Source organism: Perognathus longimembris, chromosome 13, assembly GCF_023159225.1.
Source record: "Perognathus longimembris pacificus isolate PPM17 chromosome 13, ASM2315922v1, whole genome shotgun sequence".
In the NCBI taxonomy this organism is placed as follows: Eukaryota; Metazoa; Chordata; class Mammalia; order Rodentia; family Heteromyidae; genus Perognathus; species Perognathus longimembris.
In genome coordinates, this window is record NC_063173.1 from 24,469,249 (window position 1) to 24,486,609 (window position 17,361).

The following is a 17,361-nucleotide window of genomic DNA, read 5'->3' on the forward strand; positions in this document are numbered from 1 at the left end:
AAAGTAAGAGAAAAGCAGTGCAAGAAACATATACACTGAAAAAAAAAAAAAGCTATGTAACTTGTGGTTAGAGATGGGTGGAGGAAATTGGGGAAAAATGAAGGAAGGGGTAACACTGTCCAAGAAGCATTGTACTATTCATTACCTGACTTACGTAATTGTAAACCCTTTGTACCACTCCCTAATAAGAATTTAAACTTAAACATTAAAAAAATTAAAGTAATAAAATGATATCAACGTAAAAGGGAGATTCTCCGGGGGAGGAACCAGTAGGATTGAGGTAGTGCAAAGCAGATGAGAAGGTAAACACGGTCAAAGCACTTAATATGTATGTACAAAGACAGAACATAAAAATTAGTTTTTAAAAGTGAGGGATGCTGGGATGTAGCTCAGTGGCAAAGTGCTTGCCTAGCAAGTGCAACGTCCTGGGTTCGATCCCCAGTACCAAAAAAGAAAGACAAACAAATAAAAGTGGGGGATAAGATAAAAAGTCTAAAAACATAATAAACAAATGAATAAAGTACTTAAAAAATGAAATACAAGCAAGAAATTATTAGGAACTTGAGTAATGCGATCCTTGACTATTGAAAACCAGGATCACAGGCCTTAACTCAGTAGCCACAAACTGCAGGTTTCTTTGGATGGTAACAAAGATGAGTTTGTGTACTCAGTAAGTTTGCAACTGTTCCTAAGTTTATGTTTTCATGTTCATGCCATTATGTCCATTCTAATGATTTAAAGGGGGTTTATTTAAACTCCTCATTTCTAGCCTGAAAGTCAGAACAAATTAATGCCAGGTTTTTCTTTAAAAAAAAAATAATAAGAGGCTGGGAATGTGGCCTAGTCGTAGAGTGCTTGCCTTGCATGCATGAAGCCCTGGGTTCAATTCCTCAGCATCACAAAACAGAAAAAACCAGAAGTGGTGCTGTGGTTCAAGAGGTAAGAGTACTAGCCTTGAGCATAAAGAAGCCAGTGACAGTGCTCAGGCCCTGAGTCCAAGCCCCAGGACTGGTAAAAAAAATAAAAAAAATGAAGTAAGTAATAGCCAGAAGGCTAAAGTCAAATTTTATTATCATGCAGAAACTTCACCAAAGGTTTCATGGAAAAAATTCTACTGTCTGTGATTGGCTAGCAACCTGAGTGGTGGGTGATTTGCTTGTAAATGACAGCAAGGAAATTCCTAACAGTTTGTAGAAGGTATTAATTACCCTTGGATCTGTCTACCAGACCATAAGATAGAAGTGTAATGGTTAAGAGTATAACTCCATTATAAATTGTAAGTCCTGCCTTTCTGAAGAGCAATCTCAAAATATATAATGAGCTATAAAACAATTCATGTGGGCTGGGAATATGGCCTAGTGGCAAGAGTGCTTGCTTCGTATACACGATGCCATGGGTTTGATTCCCTAGCACCACATATATAGAAAACGGCCAAAAGTGGCACTGTGGCTCAAGTGGCAGAGTGCTATCCTTGAACAAAACTAAAAGAAGCCAGGGGCAGTACTCAGGCCCTGAGTTGAAGGCCCAGGACTGGCCAAAAAAAAAAAAAAAACCCACCAAAAAATCCAATTCATGTGCTCTGACTCACTGGTACTATTTTTTGAGTACATTTTTGAGTACTAGTACTCAAAAGTACTCACAGTACTGATACCCTGATGAGTACTTTGTTCTTATTGTCTTTAAAAGAAGAAAATACAAAAGAGAAAAAAATTGCATAGAGTTATTACTTGTAGAATTTTATTTAGTATTAAAATAACAAGAAGGGCTGGGAATGTGGTTAGTGGCAAGAGTGCTTGCCTCATATACATGAAACCCTGGGTTCAATTCCCCAGCACCATATTGTAGAAAACGGCCAGAAGTGGCACTGTGACTCAAGTGACAGAGTGCTAGCCTTGAGCAAAAAGAAGCCAGGGACAGTGCTAAGGCCCTGAGTTCAAGCCCCAGGATTGGCAAAAAAATAAAATAACAAGAAAACTCAAACTCTAATTAAGAGGTAGTACATTCAGATTATAGGTGAGGAAAAATAAACCTAATATGTGCCCCCAAATAAGCATAGACTGTCTGAGTTAATTTATTTCTGGCTCCTAGGATATAATCTAATTATTTGCTGAGGCAGAACTTAATTCTAAGATGTACCTGATTCTTAAATGGAAAGGGAAAAATTTAGATAACAATTGAATTTTAAAGGAAAAAGAAAAACCAGTGACAGCCAACAAATATACCTAGCAACAGCTGTTCCAGTCTAGGCACCCTCTGAAATGACCTAAAACATGCTATTACTATGATTCTGGGCCTGAGAGGGAGAGGGCAGGGCTAGAAGGGGATTTAAGTTTTGGTATAAACAACTCATACAGAAACGACTTAGAAAAAAAGGACAGGTAGTGGTAGAGTGCTTGCCTAGCATGCATGAAGCCCTGGGTTTGATTCCTCAACACCATGTAAACAGAAAAAGCCAGAAGTGGCACTGTGGCTTAAGTGGTAAAGTGGTAGCCTTGAGCAAAAAAGAAGCAAGAGACAGTGCTCAGGCCCTGAGTTCAAGCCCCAGAACTGGCAAAAAAAAACAAAAAAACAAAAAAACAAAAAGGACAGACCAAAAAATCATAAACTAATGTAAAATATTGAGTCAGAAACTAAGAAAGTAATTATGTAAGAAGAGACAATCCATTTTCTAAAATGCTAATTTTAGAAAGCTAAAATAATGAATTCTATTAAATAAGTTAATTAAACCATGATGACTCAGAAATCACAGAAGAATTTGTAACTAAGTCCGATGAATGTCAAATTGAGGCTTCTTTTGGATTAGAATGAGGCCATTGTTCAAATTACTTCTACAAAACCTACTCCATGACTGTTCTTTTTTTATCAAGTTACTAAATATATTCTACAGTACAATGAGGTATGCCTCCATGAAAAAATGTAGCCATTGGGTTTTGCTGTTCAATAAAGTACTTGGAAGTGTAACTGTATTGACAACCTTGATGCTTACATACCTTTGCTGAGATAGCTAATGTGCAGGCAATACCCAACTCTCCACCTCCAACCACAGTAATCTTATTGACTGTCTTTTCATTTGTCCAACTCTTTGAATTTATGTCTGAGACACCTATACAGAAAAAGATAATCCTCATTTAAAAATTCCAAAGATGTTGTTCTAGCATCTTAAAAAAAGAAAAACCACACACCAACCAATAGATATCTGTTGAATATACAAAGCCTTATATTAAGAATTCTAGGGCTGGGAATATGGCCTAGTGGCAAGAGTGCTTGCCTTGTATACATGAAGCCCTGGGTTCGATTCCTCAGCACCACATATATAGAAAATAGCCAGAAGTGGCGCTGTGGCTCCAGTGGCAGAGTGTTAGCCTTGAGCAAAAAGAGGCCAGGGACAGTGCTCAGGCCCTGAGTCCAAGCCCCAGGACTGGCAAAAAAAAAAAAAAAAAAAAAAAAAAAAGAATCCTAAAATACTGTTTTTAAAAATATTTTCCCAAACATTAAAAAAAAACTAAAAATATGTAAAATTTCTGAAATCCTGAAAAAAATTGTGATTCTTGCAGCTTTGTTCTACAGGACAAAAAAAGTTTAATACTCTACTAACATATTCTAAGTATGAATATTTATTTGGCTTGATTTTCAATAAGAAACACTGAGAATTATACATCTTGTCCAGTGCACTAAGTAAGTTAGAAAGCTACATAAACATATAGTGAAAAAGACTGGGGACCATTAATATATACCATGTGGTTTTGGTTAACACAACTATTTTATCTAAGAGTGATTGTTTTTATTTTAAGAAACTATTGAAACTGTATGATAATACCTTATGAAAGATGTACAGGAATTTTTATTAAATAGAAATGTATGTATACATGTGCATATTTATTTATCTAGAAATTAAGAAGCAGAGGGTAGAGAACTTTAATGAGAAGTTATCTAAAGTCTTAGGTCTGAAGGCAATCTGACAAAAATACAAACCTTCCGTGATTTTTGCAATGTAGGCTAGCAAGTCCACCTGCCGTGCTTCATCAGATGATGATACAGAATACAGGGGCAGTTCTTCTTGAAACTTGGTGATCATTTCTTTAATTAATCCAACAATGACAGATTTGGGCTGCAGAATATACACCAAGGGACAAGTTACACAAAAATTCTGCTAAAGAATGCGACTTTCTAACCTATACATCATTGACAATTTACTGTTGAACAATAAAAGGGTTGGAGACCTCAACCTGTGCACAGCTGAAAACCCGAGTCTCTGAGTGTTAGTTTCTTGAACTTTTTGTATGTTCTTGATATTAGGCCAGTCAGATGTAGTAGGCAAAGATCTTCTCCCATTCTATAGGCTGTCTTTTTAGCTTATTAACTATGTCCTTCCTTTGCTATGCAGAAACTTTTTAGCTTTAAGTCAAGCTAAAAATTCTTCATGATTTGCTGAGCACCTGAAACTCTACTGAAAAAGTACCTACATGTGCCAAGAAGTTTTAGTGTTTCTCCTGTTCCTTCTTGTAGTAGCTTCAAGGTTTCAGGTCTTACACTGAGGTCTTTGATCCATTTGAATTGATATTAGTACAAGGAGACAGAGAGGGATCCATTTTCAGCTTTCTGTATAAGGATATACAGCTTTCTCCACACCATTTGTGGAAGAGGCCTTTTTCCAAACTGTATTTTTGGCTCACTTGTCAAATATTAGATGGCTGTAGGTCTGTGAGTTTATTTCTGGATCTTCTATTCTGTTCCACTGGTCTCCAGGCTTGCTTGTTTTTGAGATAGAATCTTGCTAACTTTTGCCCTGGCTCCCTTCCAACTATGATTCTCCTATCTGCTCAAACTGGCTTCAAACCCTGATCCGTTTGGTCTCAGACTCCTGAGTAGCTAGGATTACAGGCCTGAGCCACGAGCATCTTTCTTTTTCCCTTTCCTTTAAGGTTTTGTATATTAAAATTACAGAAAACAATGAAAACAAAGTAAAACTTGTACATCTTTTTATAACACTAATATCTTCTTATATCTCTAAAGGCCACTTTTTATTCCAACTTCACCTGATTCCAATAGCCCTGCCCTCCAGTTCTACAATGTTATAAGTACTTATAAGTATATTGTAAATTGTTCTTTTATAAGATTTTTCATTACTTATAAAACATGAGGGCTGGGAATATGGCTTAACAGTAGAGTGCTTGCCTTGCATGCACCAAGTCTGGGTTTGATTCCTCAGTACCACATACTCAGAAAAAGCTGGAAGTGGGGCTGTGGCTCAAGTGGTAGAGTGCTAGCCTTGAGCAAAAAGAAGGCAGGGATAGTGCTCAGGCCCCGAGTCCAAGCCCTAGGACTGACAAAAAACAAAACAAAACAAAACAACTTATAAAAAATGAGAACATATTATGTATGGCTACCTCAGTCAAGTTTTTTGTTGTTGTTGTTTTTTGGTCGGTCATGGGGCTTGAACTCAGGGCCTGGGTGCTGTCCCTGAGCTCTTTTGCTCAAGGCCTATCACTTTGAGCCACAGCACCAGTGCTGGTTTTCTGGTGGTTAACTGGAGATGAGTCTCACAGATTTTCCTGCCTGGGCTGGCTTTGAAATGTGATCCTCAGAACTCAGCCTCCTGAGTAGCTAGAATTATAAGTGTGAGCCACCTGTACCCAGTCAATATTTTTGTTTTAATGACAAAACCTCCTTTTGTAGTATCCTGGTCACCCAGGACTTGAACCCATGACAATAAAGTCGCCAGCAATGAGTCAATCAGGCTAGGAGTCTTTATTTAGCTGTGCACAGAGTCTGGTCTCCATTGTCAGGATGGTGAAGAACAGCCCTGAGCTGGATAGGGCTGGATTTTTAAAGGTAAAAGCTACGCATTCCACAGCAGGTTGTCACGTATCACACACAGGGGGTCAATGCAAGTCAAAAACAGGTTAAGCAAGCCATTTATAAGAAGCAGAATTTCACACGCAGGCTGACCTAATATTAACTTCATTTTTAACAATTGTTACTATGTTCCCCTAATATCAACTAAGCAAGCATGAGCAGGCTAAAACAATCCAGTAAGCAATCATAAGTGGAGCAACCTGACAGTGGTAACCTGACAGTTACCATGGCATTTCTATAACTACTACTATGATTATTTCTATAATTTGTTACTACGATCATTTTCACAATCCATTACTATGGTTGCTACCTAGATACAGAGAGGAACAAAGGCTACATGTATCTTTAAATGTAAAACTATAAGGGGCTGGGGATATAGCCTAGTGGCAAGAGTGCCTGCCTCGGATACACGAGGCCCTAGGTTCGATTCCCCAGCACCACATATACAGAAAACGTCCAGAAGTGGCGCTGTGGCTCAAGTGGCAGAGTGCTAGCCTTGAGCGGGAAGAAGCCAGGGACAGTGCTCAGGCCCTGAGCCCAAGGCCCAGGACTGGCCAAAAAAAAAAAAAAACAAAAAAAAAACTATAAGGAACTAGTCTCATGGTTGGGGGTGCAGACATCTAACATGGAGTCACAAAAATGGAGTTACAGAAGCTAAGAGTAAACTCTAAGACAGTGAAATTTTACAAGCCCTATTGTTCTCACACTTTTAGTACACAAGTACTATAAAATAGGTGCCCTCCTACACTGACTACTGTTGATGTCAGAAACGTGTTTTACTTACATTTTTGGAAGCCTTGGTAATATATAAAAAAAAAAACCTTAAAAATATGTACAATTCCTTGATTCCATAATTCCAGAACCATGTACATACTAGGCAAGCTCTCTACCACTGAGCTACATTCCTAGCCCCAAGAAATATTAATGATAACATAAGATTATATACCTTTGTACATAATGATATCCACCATTAAGTTATAATACGGAGATTTAGAGGGATGATTTTTAATATCTTTATTCTGGATCATGAGGGAAACATTAAAAACTATGTACTTTGAAAACATTTTAACATGAAAAAAATGCTCAACATAATAATAGGTGGAAATTAAGAATACAAAACCATATGATGAATTGTAAAATAAACAAGTTACAATTACATACATAAATGAAGATAAAAATTTAAACTTCTCTGGCAAGGAGTATAACTCAGTGGGCTGAAAGGTTCAATCCCCAGAACTACAAAACAAAAATCCAAGAAACTAGGTATGGTAGCTCATGACAGTACTCAGCTACTTGAGAGGAACAGAACAAGAGGAACATGGTTTCAAGGTCAGTCTGGGAAAGAAGCTGTCAAAACTCCATCTCAGGGCTGGGGATATAGCCTAGTGGCAAGAGTGCCTGCCTCGGATACATGAGGCCCTAGGTTCGATTCCCCAGCACCACATATACAGAAAACGGCCAGAAGCGGCGCTGTGGCTCAAGTGGCAGAGTGCTAGCCTTGAGCGAGAAGAAGCCAGGGACAGTGCTCAGGCCCTGAGTCCAAGGCCCAGGACTGGCCAAAAAAAAAAAAAAAAAAAAAAAAAAAAAAAAACTCCATCTCAACAAAAGAATGTAGGTATTAATTCCCTAATGTCTTGTTACCAGCTTTTCATGTACTTTCTCAAGTGGCAAATAGCTATAAAAAGACTAGCTGGCTCCCAGACCAGGAAACTGGCTTCACACAGGCTGTTGTCATCAGGGTTCTGGACCTGAAGTACCTTAGAGAGCTCAATTTCAAATTCAAAGATCTTATGTAAGATCATAGAGCACTATACTTATCTGTACTATCAGAATCATAGGCAAATAATACTCAGAAAAATAAAGAACTTTTTGAAGAAAATCCAAGTTGGTCTTACATGGTTCCAGTTTTGGAGGTAGGGCAAGTATATTCTGCCTTGAGCATCCACATGTTTTCCAACTGAGATTCCCATATTTGCAGTTGGCTTCAAGAAACAAATGGGGGGAGCAAAAGGGTGAGAATCCAAAATCCAGAAACGAATTGGTATGTTATATGTATTACCTATTTGAGAAAAAATAAATACATTTTCAAACAATAATGAAGCATGTACATTACATTTATGTTACACTTAGATGTCATTTCAAAATATGAGTTGCTGACTCAGAGCACCTGATTATGTGTGAGTCACTAGGTTCAATCCCTAATAGTAAAAAGGGTCAGAGGAGGAGGGAGAAGGACAAATAGTTAAGTTTACATGAAAAGGATTAATGTAAATCAAAGCCCACTTCTCTCACTTCATCCACACTGAAAATCTGTCCACATATAGCATCAGTAAAACGTGAAGAATTAAGATAAGCCAATAACCAGTTCATCTAATTCAATAAATATTTATAGGATCTATTTCAAGAATTTGGGATATAACATTATTGTCTTTCCTAATACCAAGCAGAGATATTGTATCTCCCTTGAAAAGTAGTGGATATATCTATTTTTTAATTTATTGTATATTGAAATTATTTATTGGGCTGGGGATATGGCCTAGTGGCAAGAGAGCTTGCCTCCCATACATGAAGCCCTAGGTTCGATTCCCCAGCACCACGTATACAGAAAAATGCCAGAAGGGGCACTGTGGCTCAAGTGGCAGAGTGCTACCCTTGAGCAAAAAGAAGCCAGGGACAGTGCTCAGGCCCTGAGTCCAAGGCCCAGGACCGGCAAAAAAAAAAAAAAAGAAAAGAAAAGAAAAGAAAAGAAAAGAAAAAGAAAAACAATTATTTATTTACCAGCCTGTCTTCTTGCTTGCTTCCTTCCTTTTCCTCCTTCCCTCTGTCCTTTCCTCCCTCCCTCCCTCTCTCCCTTTATTGTGCCAGTCCTCAGTCCTGGAGCTCGAACTCAGGGCCAGGGTGCTGTCCCTGAGGTTTTGTGCTCAAGACTAGCACTCTGTATCACTTGAGCCTTAGCTCTACTTCTGGTTATTTGGTGGTTAATTAGAAATAAAGAGTTTTACAAACTTTCTTGCCTTTGTGCTGGCTTTGAACCTTGATCCTCAGATCTAAGCCTCCTGAGTAGCTAGGATTACAGGTGTGAGCCATTGACATCACTCAGGCTGCTTTCATGTTGTGCCATAATTTGGCTCATTTCTATAATGCAAGTAACAAGTATAGTGTCTAAGATGCCAATTGCTTTATGAGTTTTTCTGTAATCTCAGCACTTGGGAAGCTGAGGCAGGACTACAGGATCAAGAATGGGCTGGACTATTGAGTAAATTTAAGGCCAGTCTGTTATATAGTCTATGAGATCCTGTTATAATTTTTTTGTTTTGATTTTAGTTAGGTATGGTAGTTCCTACCTATAATTCTACTGTTCAGGAGGTAGAGGCAGGAGAATAGTAAGTTCAGGGTCACAAAGAAATACATACTCTATGGTTTCCCTCATTGGTAATAATTAGTATGTCTAGGGCAGTCCTAGCAGATGATCACAATAGCTCAAAAGCTATGTACATATATGATCACATAAGATGATGCTAAGCAAAATGAACTCTAAGATATGGAAACAAATGGTTTATCATTGTTGTTATTTTTAATGTACTATGTGAAATTTTTTTCTTTTGTTTATCTTCCCTGTGGTTTAGCCCCTGTTGTCACTGTATTTGATTTTGGTACTCTGGCTATTATGAGACAAGCACTCTTGCCACTAGGCCATATTCCCAGCCCGGTACCCTGGGTATTGTGTATACGTTTATCTGAATTAGGAAAGGGAACACCAAAATGGAGAGACAAAGGATAAAAGATGAACCAATGCAACAGCAATACTCACAAGACAATGTGCTGGAAATTAACTGTACAACTCGAGGCGGGGGGGATTTGGGAGGAGGGAAGGTGGGAGAAAAATGAGGCAGGAGGTAACAGTTAGACAAGAAATATACTCACTACCTTACCTATGTAACTGTAACCTCTCTGTACATCACCTTGACAGTAAAAATTAAATTTTAAAAAATGAAAAAAAATAAATTCAGAGTCTAAGCTACATGACATCCAGTCTCAAAAATCAACAAAAAGGCTAGGCATTGGTGGCTGACACCTGTAATCCTAGCTACTCAGGAGGCAGAGATCTGTGGATCATGGTTTGAAGCTACGCCAAGCAGTAAAGTATGTGAGACAATTATTTCTAATTAACTACCAAAAAGCCAGAAATGGAGCAGTGGCTCATGTGATAGAGCACTAGCCTTGAGAAAAAAAAAAAAAAAAAAAGCAGCTCAGGGACAGCATTCAGGTTCTGGTTTAAGCCCCAGAACTGGCAAAAAAAAAAAAAAAAAAAAAAAAAAAAAAAGGAAGGAAGGAAGGAAGAGAAAAAAAATCTTAAATAATAATGAACAAATAAATTAAAACTGAATGAACTAACCAAATAGGGTCTGATAACCCTCAAGAATCAGGCACATAGAATATACAGACAGAGAACTTAAAGATAGTACACACACAGATAAAAATAATCTTAGGGGCTAGGGATATGGCCTAGTGGCAAGAGTGCTTGTCTCTTATACATGAAGCCCTGGGTTCAATTCCCCAGCACCACATATACAGAAAACGGCCAGAAATGGCGCTGTGACTCAAGTGGCAGAGTGCTAGCCTTGAGCAAAAAGAAGCCAGGAACAGTGCTCAGGCTCTGAGTCCAAGCCCCAGGACTAGTAAAAAAAAAGAAAAAATAATAATAATCTTAACATTTTAAATATAAAAACAACCTTAACAGTCACCTTGCTCAATAATTCTGATACTTTAGTGTATGCATGAAATTTAAAAACATTCAGTTTCCTGGGACTTATCTTCAGAGATTGAGTTTCAGTAGATATGGAATAAAACCCCAAAATCTGCACAACCTTATACAAATCCATATTATACACTCTAGGAAATTAGATGCAAATGGTCCATGCATCATTTGGAAACACTAAAAAAATACATTTTAGAAATATTCTAGTACTATTTACAGAAAAGGAAGCAAGCACTGTGAATGATAAACACAAGGTAAAGAAATGACTGGATCTGGGAGAGCAATTCAGTGACAGAGGGTTGCCTAGCATGCATGAGGTCTTGGGTTCAATCTCAACCCCGCGGTAGATTTAATTACTTGAGGAAAGAATTTGAGCACATGCTATTGCAGTTTGAATCATGTAGGTCATGCCTACCAAGAGCAAATATTTCTACTTTGGTTACTAGGAAGCTAGAGATATTCTACTGTATCTCTTTTTATTCATATCTCTTAGTATTATTGAAGACTGTATCTTTTAGTGCACTTAACAATATGTTGCTTAGGACAAGAATGTCTAGTTCCACACACTACTAGCTTTATGTCTTCAGGCAGTTACTTAACTTCTCTGTTCCGCAAGTTCTATGTGAAACAAGGATTATAATAGTTCCTATGTCACAGAATTCTTGGCCTGAAATCAGTTCATGTATATAGAATACTTGCCATATATGGTACATGACATGGTAAATATTAATGTAGGATAATCTACAGATAGAATGCATGGAAATGAAAACCAGTTAAATCCTGGGCATAGAAAAAAATGTAAAGTGAACTAAGAGTCAGGAGCTAAGAAAAAGCTCTGTACTGAAGTTTCTCACTTTCCAACAGACTTTAGTAGCTAACCATGTGTTTAATCATGAGCACATTCTGGGTAAATATCTCAAAAAAGAAATCTAGTGAAACTCAAAAACTCATCCTGGGACTAAAAGGAGATCTTATTAAAGAAAAATAAGTATCTCTCAGATTTTTTTCCTGACTTTAGTAAGTCTCTGCTATAGAAAGTACCTGGCAGATTCTCAAGCATGTATCATTTATGTCAATTAAAGAAACATAGCCTCTGAGAATCTAAAAACGTATTATTAGCCTCAAAAACATACAATATGAGTAAAGGAGAATTACTAAGTTTGTAGGATTAAAAACTGTATTGAAGCTGGGCACCAGTGACTCAAGCCTGTAATCCATAGTTGCTCAAGAGGTTAAGATCTGAGAACTATAGTTCAAAGCCAGCCAGCACAGAAAAGTCCATGAAACTCTGGTCTCCAATTAACCACCAAAAAGCTAAAAGTGAAAGAAAAAAAAAAAAAAGAAATTCTCGGGGCTGGAAATACGGCCTAGTGGCAAGAGTGCTCTCCTGGGATACATGAAGCCCTGGGTTCGATTCCCCAGCACCACATATATAGAAAACGGTCAGAAGGGGTGCTGTGGCTCAAGTGGCAGAGTGCTAGCCTTGAGCAAAAAGAAGCCAGGGACAGTGCTCAGGCCCTGAATCCAAGGCCCAGGACTGGCAAAAAAAAAAAAAAAAAAAAGCTAAAAGTAGAGCTGTGACTGAAGTAGTAAAGTGGTAACCTTGAGCAAAAAAGCTCAAGGGTAGTGCCCAGGTCCTGAGTTCAAGCCCCAGGATTGGTGTGTGCAGGCATGCACATGTGCGTGCACACACACACACATACATGTGCACATACAACTGTATTGAAGAAAGAGAACACTATTCCTTCTCTGGGCATGTCTCATTTCCCCAATTAAGAATATATGAGGGGCTAGACATGATGGCTCATGCCTATAACACCAGCTATTCTGGAGATGGAGATGGGGAGGTTTGCTGTTTGAGGCCAGTCCAAACAAAACTGCAAAATGTTAGCAAGACTCAACAAAGTTCCTGAACGGTAGAGACTTTTATAATCAAGCGTGTCCTATAATCCCAGCTATGAAGGAAGCAGATTTAAAGGTTATGGTCTACAAAAATCGGGAATTCTATCTGAAGAATGACTAACAAAACAAAAAAGGATGAAAGTTTGGCTTAAGTGGTAGAGCACAAGAGCATGAGTTCAAGCCCCAATACCCCTCCAGAAAAACTGAATAATTTCTCTGACCTTGCCCCAGATGAGGGATGTGGACAGAATTTAAAAATGTCTGACACAGCAAGTGTTTTGATCAAAAGAGTGCTAATAAAAGTTACACGAGCCTGGCACTGGTGGTTCATGCCTGTAATCCTAGCTACTCAGGAAGCTGAGATCAGAGGGTTGCAGTCTGAAGCCAGCCTGAACAGAAAGGCTGGTGAGACTCTTATCTCCAATTAACCTCAAAACTGGAAGTAGAGCTGTGGTTCAAAGTGGTAGAGTACTAGCCTTGAGCAAAAGAGCTCAGGGATAGCACCCAGGCCCTAAGGTCAAGCCCCAAGACCAAGAACATCAACAAAAAGTTATAAGAAACAGGCACCCATGTCCCAAGACTTTTTAGTAATATCCTCCTTACATGCAATGCTTCTGCTTAGGTGATAATGTCAAAACTTTCTATCAGAAAAATGACTTGTATAGTACTAGTGCCAAGTATTAAGAACATGCTTATCTTGAGGAAAGTTGAAGTTCAGTTCTCGTAACCCATTTTAGCTAATATAAAGAGCCCAAGGGGAGTTAGGCACCGATGTCTCCCGCCTGTGATCCTCAGTGCTTGGAAGGTTGAGGGCCTGAGAATCATGGCTTGAGGGCAGCCCAGGCAGAAAAGTTCCAGAGACCCTATCTCAAAAATAAACAGCAGAAAAACTGAAAGTATAACTAAAATGTAGATTGTCAGCCTATTATACTCTAGTATGAGTTCAAACCCCAGACTGTCTCCTGTAAAAATAAAAAGGCCTTAAGTACACCAAGCTCTTGGATGAACTTCTTCCCCCACTATCTATGCATTAACTAAAACAGTCTTTGCTCCCTCTTCTTTTTTTTTTTTTTTTGGCCAGTCCTGGGCCTTGGACTCATGGCCTGAGCACTGTCCCTGACTTCTTTTTGCTCAAGGCTAGCACTCTGCCACTTGAGCCACAACACCACTTCTGGCCATTTTCTGTATATGTGGTGCTGGGGAATTGAACCCAGGGCTTCATGTATATGAGGCAAGCACTCTTGCCACTAGGCTATATTCCCAGCCCCTCTTTGCTCCCTCTTTTTTTTTTTTAATTTGTTTATTAATTGAACACAAATTTTTTTACAAGGTGTTGTGCAAAAAGGGTACAGTTACATAGTAGGGCAGTGTGTACATTTCTTGTGATATCTTACGTCCTGTTTTTCTATCCCTTCTCTAGGTCAGGTAGACATATATACAATATACAATGTATCAAGAACATATATAGTATTCACAGACTTGGTCTCTACTGTCTCTCTGTCTCATGCCCCTTTGTTTTCTGTGTTCTAGGCTTGTCTCGCTCAACATTATTTGTTCGAGTTCTGACCATTTCCCTGCGAATAACAACATTTCACCATTCCTAATCGCTATGTAGTATTCCATTGTGTATAAGTACCATATTTTTTGGATCCATTCGTCTGTGGAGGGGCATCTGGGTTGTTTCCATATTTTGGCTATTGTGAATTGTGCCGCGATAAACATGCAAGTACAAATGTCTTTTTGATATCTTAGGTTTTGCTGTTTAGGATAGATGCCTAGGAGTGGTATGGCTGGGTCATAGGGTAGGTCTATATTGAGCTTTTTGAGAAACCTCCATACTGTTCTCCAAAGTGGTTGTACTAATTTGCACTCCCACCAACAATGGAGAAGGGTTCCTCTTTCCCCGCAACCCCTCCAGCATTTGTTGTTTCGTGAGTTCAGAGTATAGGCCATTCTAACTGGGGTGAAGTGGTATCTCAGGGTTGTTTTTATTTGCATTTCCTTTACTACCAGGGATGTTGAGCATTTCCTCATGTGTTTCTTTGCCATTTTTATATCTTCTCTTGTGAAATCTCTCTTTAGCTCTTTTGCCCATTTCCTAATAGGTTTATTGGGCTTGGAGGGGCTTAGTTTTTTGAGTTCTCTGTAGATGACAGATATCAGGCCTTTGTCTGTTGCTGTGCTGGTAAATATCCTTTCCCATATCATTGGCTGTCTTTCTATTTTGGTGGCTATGTCCTTAGCTGTGCAGAAACTTTTTAATTTGTAGTAGTCCCATTTGTCGAGTCTTTCCCTCTTTGCTCCCTCTTACTTTGTGAATTGCTTTGAAAATTTTCCCATCAAATGGAATTCAAGGATCAGTCCAATTGGGAGGGGCACATAATGAGTTAAGAATCTGATGCAGAACCTTCTCTCTACCTTGTTTTCATGACAATGCTATGAATTGTACTTTTTAACCTCCAATCCATTTTAGAAATAGGCCAGGTATAAATAATAGTTCATTTTCACCAAAATATTTTTCTCACCTTGGAAATCCTCCTTCCTCTGAAAGCTACTTTTCCATCTTGCTTCCATCCACATAGAGCTTATACCACAATGATGCTCAGTATGTTTACACATTAGAAACATTTAAGGAACTCTGACAATACTCAAGGAAGTTTTGGCCACACCCCCAATGCTACAATGTCAGTTCTAGAAAACTTTCTTTTTGCTGATTCTAGGGCTTGAACTCCGGGCCTGGGCACTGCCTGTGAACCTTTTTTGTGCTTAAGGCCAGCACTCTGCCTCTTGAGCCACAGCACCACTTCCAGCCTTTTCTGATTAGTTTATTGGACATAAGAGTCTCACAGATTTTTGCGCTGAGCTGGCTTCAAACAGCAATCCTTAGATCCCAGTCTCCTGAGTAGCTAGGGCTCCTGATACCAGAAAACATTTTTACTTTTTTTTTTTTTTTGCCAGTCCTGGGGTTTGAACTCAGGGCCTGAGCACTATCCAGGGCTTCTTTTTGCTCACCGCTAGCATTCTACCACTTGAGACGCAGCTCCCCTTCTGGCTTTTTCTATATATGTGGTGCTGAGAAATTGAACCCTGGGCTTCATGTCTATGAGGCAAGCACTCTACCACTAGGCTATATTCCCAGCCCCCAGAAAACAGTTTTAAAGAGCTTCCTATTTAATGGGAATGTGCAACAAGCATTAAAAATCAGCATATTATAGAAATGTCTCTAATACATAGAAGTCTACTGATTTTATCTTAGCCTCTGTCAGAACCAGACTCCTTTTCCTTTGAGTAACTTATTTACAATATGTCTTTGAGAGCTGAGTGCTCATGCCTGCAGTCCTAGCTACTCAGGAGGCTGTATCTGAGGATCATGGTTCAAAGCCTATTGGGGCAGCAAAGTCCATGAAATTCTTATCTCCAATTAACCACCAAAAATAAAGCTGGAACTGGAGCTGTGGTTAACATGGCAGAACACTAGCCTTGAACAAATAGAGCTCAGGGACAGCACCCAGGCCGAGTTCAAGTCCTAGGTACACACACACACACACACACACACACACACACACACACACACACACCTACTACATAGGTATCCTGGTCACACCAGAGGACTGAGTCAGAAGAATCATTTGAGTTCATGAGCTTGAATAACATAAAAGACTTTGCCTCAAAATAATAATAACAAGAATTTTTAAATGTTCATTAAAGAAGTAAAATAATTTTCATTTTCCATAAATGTCTCTTAGCAGCATTTACACACTTTAATAGCCCATTCCTGGCAAGTCGCTGATGACCTGGATTCCCATAAATGTTAAGATTTTACTACTGATTTTTTCCTAGTATCTTCTTCCTTCTTTCCTGTCAGCAAATGTCCTGCCTCTAACCCTGCCTGTCTCGATTTTAGTAATTCATTACCAAAGGAGTCAGAACTACTGGAAGAGCTTTCAGATTTAAAGTCATTCTATAATAAAATTATAATTTCAGTCATCATAATGTTTAGATGGATATATTATTAAGATGGCATATATCTCTAAAGAATGGGCATAAGAAGAAAAATATCATCATGACCTTTACACAATTTTAACTTATTTACATTATGCCTTTGAGAGCATATAGAGAGAGAGCAGAATGAAATACAGTTATAATGGAGGACAGAATGTATACTGTTATGGAAAGCAGAGATAACTCTCCCCAAGGGCGTGTCTATGTCTTGTTCTTCTTTGTATTCTGTATCCCAGAACCTATCACAGTAGTAGTAGGCACACAGAGAGGAGGAAAGAGAATGTTATGGCATAAAAAATATGATTTGTATTAAAGAAACTGCTCTTTGAGGATAACCACAATTTTCTCAACTTCCATTCTTACCTTGATACATCACAGGAATAGTGCCAGTAAAATTCAGCAGGTCTTTTTGGGAACTATCTTTAAAAACTAGAAAGAAAAAAAAATCCCAAAATGTCAATCTTAAATAGAACTATAATTCAGTGCATGAGTGCATGTTCACACACACACACATATATACCCCTCGGTCTTTAAATACCAGGATCTATATAAAGGTCAGCAAGAGGAAATGACTAGAATGTTTACTCAGAAAACATGCTAGCAGAAAGAATGGAGAATTTTGACACTGAAACCAAGTTCTAAGCCATCTTCTTCCCTTAAGAGGAATGTGACTTGTGTTTAATCTATTTCATCTTCAGTTTCATCACTTGTAAAATAAAGATAACTGCTTCACAAATTTGTTATAGGAACAAATGAGACAAAAAAGCCCTTAATAATAAGTATTATACAATAAAGGAAGTTTTGCTTGTTTTTGTGCCAGTTCTGGGGCTTGAACTCAGGGC

General features: G+C 38.6%; 1 protein-coding gene across 3 annotated transcripts in view; it reads right to left on the bottom strand.

The window, feature by feature from the left end:
* Uevld (UEV and lactate/malate dehyrogenase domains) overlaps positions 1-17,361 on the bottom strand; it is a 41,827-nt gene that overhangs the window by 18,629 nt on the left and 5,837 nt on the right. For 2 of the 3 annotated variants that reach the window (XR_007213069.1, XM_048361506.1), the window contains exons 3-6: positions 16,883-16,948; positions 7,752-7,915; positions 3,973-4,108; positions 2,991-3,103 (exon numbers count right to left, since the gene is read on the bottom strand). Coding sequence is in view for 2 of the 3 variants with exons in the window: in XM_048361506.1 (XP_048217463.1) it covers positions 2,991-3,103; positions 3,973-4,108; positions 7,752-7,915; positions 16,883-16,948 (479 nt within the window). In the remaining variant the exon portion in view is untranslated. The remainder of the gene's footprint in view (positions 1-2,990; positions 3,104-3,972; positions 4,109-7,751; positions 7,916-16,882; positions 16,949-17,361) is intronic. The other variant, XM_048361507.1, reaches the window with a different exon arrangement.